Source organism: Lolium perenne, chromosome 7 (assembly GCF_019359855.2).
Source record: "Lolium perenne isolate Kyuss_39 chromosome 7, Kyuss_2.0, whole genome shotgun sequence".
In the NCBI taxonomy this organism is placed as follows: Eukaryota; Viridiplantae; Streptophyta; class Magnoliopsida; order Poales; family Poaceae; genus Lolium; species Lolium perenne.
Window position 1 is genome coordinate 23345632 of NC_067250.2, and position 5989 is coordinate 23351620.

General features: G+C 44.8%; 1 protein-coding gene across 1 annotated transcript; it reads right to left on the reverse strand.

The window, feature by feature from the left end:
• Positions 1 to 332: 332 nt before the first annotated feature.
• Positions 333 to 5678, reverse strand: LOC127318106 (U-box domain-containing protein 70). Its single transcript, XM_051348736.2, has 9 exons — positions 5323 to 5678; positions 4944 to 5232; positions 4029 to 4114; positions 3111 to 3334; positions 2973 to 3039; positions 2511 to 2630; positions 1871 to 2356; positions 941 to 1702; positions 333 to 800 (listed from the first exon to the last, which is right to left on the reverse strand). Exons 1-9 carry the CDS (start codon positions 5500 to 5502, stop codon positions 603 to 605), a joined length of 2412 nt encoding a protein of 803 aa, XP_051204696.1. The 5' UTR covers positions 5503 to 5678; the 3' UTR covers positions 333 to 602.
• Between the last annotated feature and the right edge of the window lie 311 nt (positions 5679 to 5989).

Here is a 5989-nt window from a genome sequence, read left to right on the forward strand (position 1 = left end):
TGAAAATGCAGAAGAAAAAAAGAGTATTTTAATGTTAAAATAAGTTTGGACGCGACGTTTGGGGGACGCAGCTAGAGAGCGACGTACCCCAAACGCGGTACGAATAAAACACGTCCCTCAAACGACTCGATCTCATCTCCAAGCTGATAGCTTACTGAATTTTCTGTTTGGAGTTCCCCGCTGTCCATGGAGACCGAGCCCTCACTTCATAATCAATGGATGCTTGCTTTGCACAGTTACTCCAATGGTCTGGCCCCCAGTTCATGGCACCAACAGGTGTTGTACTGTTGTGTAGCTGCAAGCTTGGTCAGACATACAGAAGTTCACAAGTATAACGGAAACTCAATTCGGCTCACAGCTGCATTAATAGCATTGTGAAAAAAAAATTACTCTAATGGTCAGCCAGTTCATGCATGACATAATTTTTTCACAAGCATCTCCTAATGAAGGTTTTACCAAACAGTTGCATTTACATTACATACAAGGTCATACAGTCATACTAGGTAGCTACTTGTTAATAATTTACAGTTGATGGACCATTGCTCTTCTACCTGCCTGGTGGAAGATTTCGAGTGGGCGAATTAGCGTGCAGATTGAACGGATTATTGCGGTACTGTGTTTTGCTGTTGATGCCATTCCTGAATGGCAGAGCGAAGGGCGAGATTGGGGATGAGCTCGTCATGTTCAAGCGGCAAGTTGGTCATTGGAGATGTGTCGCTGCCGGTATTGAGCCAGCTCCGGATCAAATCGCCTTCATAGGTGAAACCGTCCGCTGCAATGTGAGGATCATTCATGACATCCTGAAAAATTCGCACAGACAGTTAGCCACGAGATAGAAGACTCAGCTTTTAATATAAAACTGAGAATTTTTGAACAATCACAAACCAAATGGAGCATTCTGCTTTATAATCCAACTAATCCAACTCAGCTTTCTCCTCACCTGAGATATAGGGCATATGAAGTATGATGGTATGCTGCTTTCATCTAGCACTGATCTTGAAGATGAAGGCGAAGATGACGTTGCATCATCTCTCATGGATTCAAGTGCTCTCCACAGCTCGCCTGAAAGATCAGGACGGCACCTCCTGCTTGGCTCAGTGCATCCTAGAGCCAGGTGTGCTAACTGCTGGACGTGCACAGCAGGCCACCCTCCAGCTGAGGTATCAATTACAGAGTTCAGGTTACCGTGCATCATGGCATCTTCCACAATCCTTTTTACACCAACAGGAGGCTTTCCAGTTAAGAGGCGCAAGACTATGATCCCAAAAGAATAAACGTCGGAGCGAGGAGTCATCTCCCCAGTTGCAAGAAATTCAGGGTCCATGTACGCAGGGGTTCCCAAAGGATGCATGGTGCGGTAGAGGGTGGTGTTGTCGTTACTGGACTGGATTAGCAGGCGAGAAATACCAAAGTCACTAAGCTTACTAACTAAGTTAACATCAAGGAGAATGTTGGAAGGCTTGAGATCCGCATGAACAACTGGGTGAGGTTTATTCTCATGCAGAAAGATCAGAGCTGAACATATCTCGGCAATAATTCGGACGCGGATCTGCCACGTCAGAGTTGCTCTCTTATCCTCACATACAAGAAAATCTTCAAGGCTACCATTTGGCAAGAACTCGTAGACAAGTGTAGACAACTCTGAGCAAGCTCCTAGCAGAGTTACCAGGTTGGGGTGTCTCACTCTACTAAGGATGGTAACCTGCAACAGAAATCGAGAAGAACCTATTACAGGTAAGTTTGAATGTCTTTTCGAGAACACTAACTTTATTCAAGTTTCAGTTTTAAAATGGCAAGGAGCCAACAATCATTCCCTTATCCACTACGACGATGATGAAGTTAAACTTCAGAGTGAGTTAAGTGAAACTACCTCTTGTTCGAACTGTGATTGTCCTTGCAAACCATCAGGTCTCAGCACCTTTATTGCAACTGTCATGTTTCGGAGGACACCTTTGTATACACAGCCAAACCCACCTTCTCCAATCTTCCGTAAACTACTGAATTTTTCTGTTGCACACTCCAGTTCAGATGGTGAAAACTCACAGTGCATTGCTGTTACCAAAACTGAAAGAATCTGCCCTCTTCTCTGACGTAATTCTTCAACTTCTCTGACTGAACGATTACGTTCGTGTAGCAAGTGATCGTGTTCTGATAGAAGCCAGTCGTAATGGTCTTTGGATTCTGAGAGCTGATGTTGAAGATTCTCATTATGCTCATTGGCTTTCTGAAGTTCCTCAATGACCTCATTTTGCCGTACTTTAAGTTGTTGCAACTCTTCTTGTATTTTGGAAAGAAATTCCTCAGTTTCTTTCCTCTGTTGGACCTGGTTTAAATACAAGTCCTCTGATGTCCTGGCCTGCAGAAACCAAAGTATGAAAGACATTTCATACATTCTGTGATAGACGACTAGACAGATATGCTTTCATGTAACATCAATAGCCAGACCTCTCCAGCCTAGATAATATAACTTTTTGCAGCAAGAACTGATTAACATGATAATATGAATTTACCATTCGTTCAGATTCAATCCGCCTCACGCGCTCGTCAGAGGCTTCCTGCTCGAATACTGCTGCTTCTTCCATGCTTTTTTTAAGTTTGTTACGCAAATCATTGTCTAAACGAAGATCTCCCTGTTGAGATCATTGAGAGCAAATAATTAGTCATTTAGGGTAATAAAATTATCTTGATTTTTCAAACGATACAGTTTAACTATCAACTAGCACGTTTTCATTTAGCTGCTTAGTACACGGCATACAGTTTTTTTTAAGGTAGTAACTAAAAGCTATGTCTTAGAGTTAATCATATGTAGGCCCCTTGCTGGTCAAGGTACAGTTCTGTGTTCCCTGCTGCCATCTGCTGCACAAGGATTACACACTGAACCACACATCCAAGACATGTATTTGCAACTTGCAAGCATTACAAAGAAGCAGGTAATCATGGAAACTTGTTAAAAAGAAATCAAGTAGACAAACCAAGATCTCTTTCAAATCCTCAGGCCCAAAATCACCGCCATCAGACCTCTTAATGCAAGCCGCACATCTAGGACAACAAAAAAAAATGTCAATGCTTGTTATAATGTCAAGAAAGCTAGCATGATGCTGAAAAGCTACCTTCTTAAGCCATCAATTGCACCAAGACTGTTTGGGTCACACTTCAAACCCTCTAAATAAGTTGCCAGAGCACTCTCATAGTTGTCCATGAGAAATTGGGCGTTTGCTTTACGCAAGTAGCCCTTCAGAAATGTAGGATCCAGCTCAATACATTTTTCTGCATCTTCTAGACCTTCAGACAGATTTCGTAGATAGATGTGTGATTGAGCTCTGTTGCTAAAGACCTGGATAATCAGCCATAGCATATCACCAAAGAAAAACAGTAGAAGAATCAAGGGTGCCGAAATGGAAGAAGGGGGCCTACAGAGTATGCATCACAATAAAGAATGTAAAAAAAGTTAGGTCATAGATGGAGGACGAATCCAGTGCACCCGGAGTTTTCGTGCAAATGGTGCACCCAATATCCAAAAGACCAAAACACTTGCTACATGTTCTTATAAATTTTGTAAATATTTGAGTACATTGGCATAGGATGTATCTAACATGTCACAAATTTAAATTACAAAATAAATTCGAGTAACAAAAATAACAATTCAGCTGTGTTAGGGCTCAATTCATAGCCCAGTTTAAATTAACTACATCCCCAACATGATTTGCCTTTTATTTTATTTCTCGAGCTGCAACTTGAATCTAAAACAAAAACTTCATGACACGCTACATGTATGTTGTGTCCATGCATAGAATTATTTTCAGAATTTTTTAAGACATTTTCATGGATTTTTACCATACGGTGCACCGGTTGCACAAGAACCCCAGGTCCATATGATAGGCCCTTGTCATAGATGGCATCATGTATGATGAAGTTTTCTTTTTAATCAGCGACTCTTCTAGTTCCAATGGAACTATAAGTTCAGTCAATGAGATAAATTTGCCTTCATATGCTATATGAAGTCTAATCACCGTAAACCAAATCCTTACTCTGTGATCATTTGGATTCTTTTTAATAGCTTCAGTATAGTGATCTGCTGCTTCCTGGTATTTTTTCTTCTGGAAGAATTCATTGCCTGCAAAATTTGTGCACATTCAAAAGCATTAAGCATTAGTTCTACATCACAATAGCACATACTGCTAGTAGGGATCTGGAATTCTGGATATATCATCCTTGAAGAAAGAACATGGATTCCTAGGAACACAGTCCACATATTCAGTTATTACATACCATAGAGTGTTTGGTTTGACCCGCAAAAACAAAACAAATAAAACCCGCAAAATTAGAGTGATTGGTTTGAGGATTAGGAGCACGTGAATTTGGGGGCGATGACACCGTTCCTCATTTTGTATCTCTTGTTCTCATAAGGGGTGAGGTGGTTATGGTAAAACCCATTGCATTCCCCAAATCATACAATTAGTTAGATCCATAGTTATGATTAGGGTATCCACTCATCGTCATTTATTTACAACAGAACACCAAGTGCTCCAGTCCATCGATTTGTGTCGGAACATTTTTGCAAAAGTTCTAAGCCTTAAGTATTATACTCACACTCACGACAAGTAAACAACATGAATGTACTATTTATTGTTTGCTTCCTGCATATGAAGTTAAAAGTCTGAAATCCCCAAGAACATTAACGCACCTACACTTAATGAGCATACTTTCAGAGAAACTTCTTGATGCATTAAGGAAGACAGATCAATCGTCGATGGGAATAAGTACAAATTAGGCGAGACCACCCCCCTAAACATGTTTCTGATTTGTGAATGATGAATGTAGGCCACACCAAGAACACCCATTAATAGGTCACAGCAATCGACTTGACAGTTATTTATAGGAGTACTGCATTGTCATAATTAACAGAGTTGTAATCAGACTAGTATCAGGAAAGCATTCCAAACCTTTGTGGCGGTGGTGGTCGGCTGCTTCCTGATCTAACCGCTCCTGCTCCTCCACCTCCTTCCTGCCGCTCTCAGCCTCATCCAGCTTGGCGAGCGTCTCCAGGCTGTAGTGCTCGGCCAGCGACTGCTGCAGCGCCCTGATCGCCGGCCCGTAGTCCCCGGCACAGGCCGCGAGCTTGAGCAGCGCCGACGCCTTCCGCGACAGGGCCCGCGCGAGCAGCCGGTTGTCGGCGCGGAGCTCCCTGCCTCTCTCCACCGCGTCGTCGCAGTCCCTCACGCACTCCTTGTACTGAAATGGAGAACCAAAGTGCTATGGCGGGGTGATAGATAGACGGGGGGAAAGCGAGGGTTTGGGGAGGGATCGGAGAAGCTGGCAGACCTTGGACATGAGGAGGTAGGCGGCGGCGCGGTTGGTGAGGAAGGAGATGTCGCGGGGGTCGAGGGCGGCGCCGCGGGTGTAGTGGAGCACGGCCGTCTCGAGGAAGAGCTTGCGGTAGGCGTCGTTGCCGGCATCCTTCTCCCGCTGCGCCTCCGCCGCCCGCTCGCCCTCCGCCTCCATCGCCGTATCAGGTGCGCGAGCCCCTCTCCGTTGAAGGCGCTACCGGGCGGCGCTACTCGAGAACTGCAAATGCATTTGGTCGCCGGCGGTTACGCCGGTGGGGGAGTGTGGGAGGGGAGGAGACTCGGCGAAAGTCTTGTGCAGCGGCGGCGGGGCAGAATGTCTCTGACTTGTCGTTGGGTCCCGCAGTAGTCACAAGCTCTCCTTTTTTGGGGGAAAAAAACCAGTTCCTATAGATTCTCCCCGTTTTCACAATAATGCCTTATTGTGAAAACGGGGAGAATCTATTCCCCCGGGATCACGCGTTTTCAGCCCCCGGGTGGAGGGCCGTTAGATGCACGCATCGCTCCACATGCCTGGCCCCACACTCTTTCCTTTTTTTTTCTTTCTTCTTTCTATCTCTGCCTTATCCTCCTGTGCCCAACTTCCACGCGCCGCCGCCTCCAGCCGCTCGCCGGCGCCGCCTCCCGAGCCACGCGCCGCCGCC

What these genes read in the sequence shown, in the direction of transcription:
- LOC127318106 (XM_051348736.2), bottom strand. Translation starts at nt 5,502, where the DNA reads ATGGAGGCGGAGGGCGAGCGGGCGGCGGAGGCGCAGCGGGAGAAGGAT. An exon ending in CGACCACCACCGCCACAAAG is followed by an intron (nt 4,115 to 4,943) that starts GTTTGGAATGCT and finishes CAAATTTTGCAG; the next exon opens with GCAATGAATTCTTCCAGAAG. An exon ending in TCATATGCCCTATATCTCAG is followed by an intron (nt 801 to 940) that starts GTGAGGAGAAAG and finishes CGAATTTTTCAG; the next exon opens with GATGTCATGAATGATCCTCA.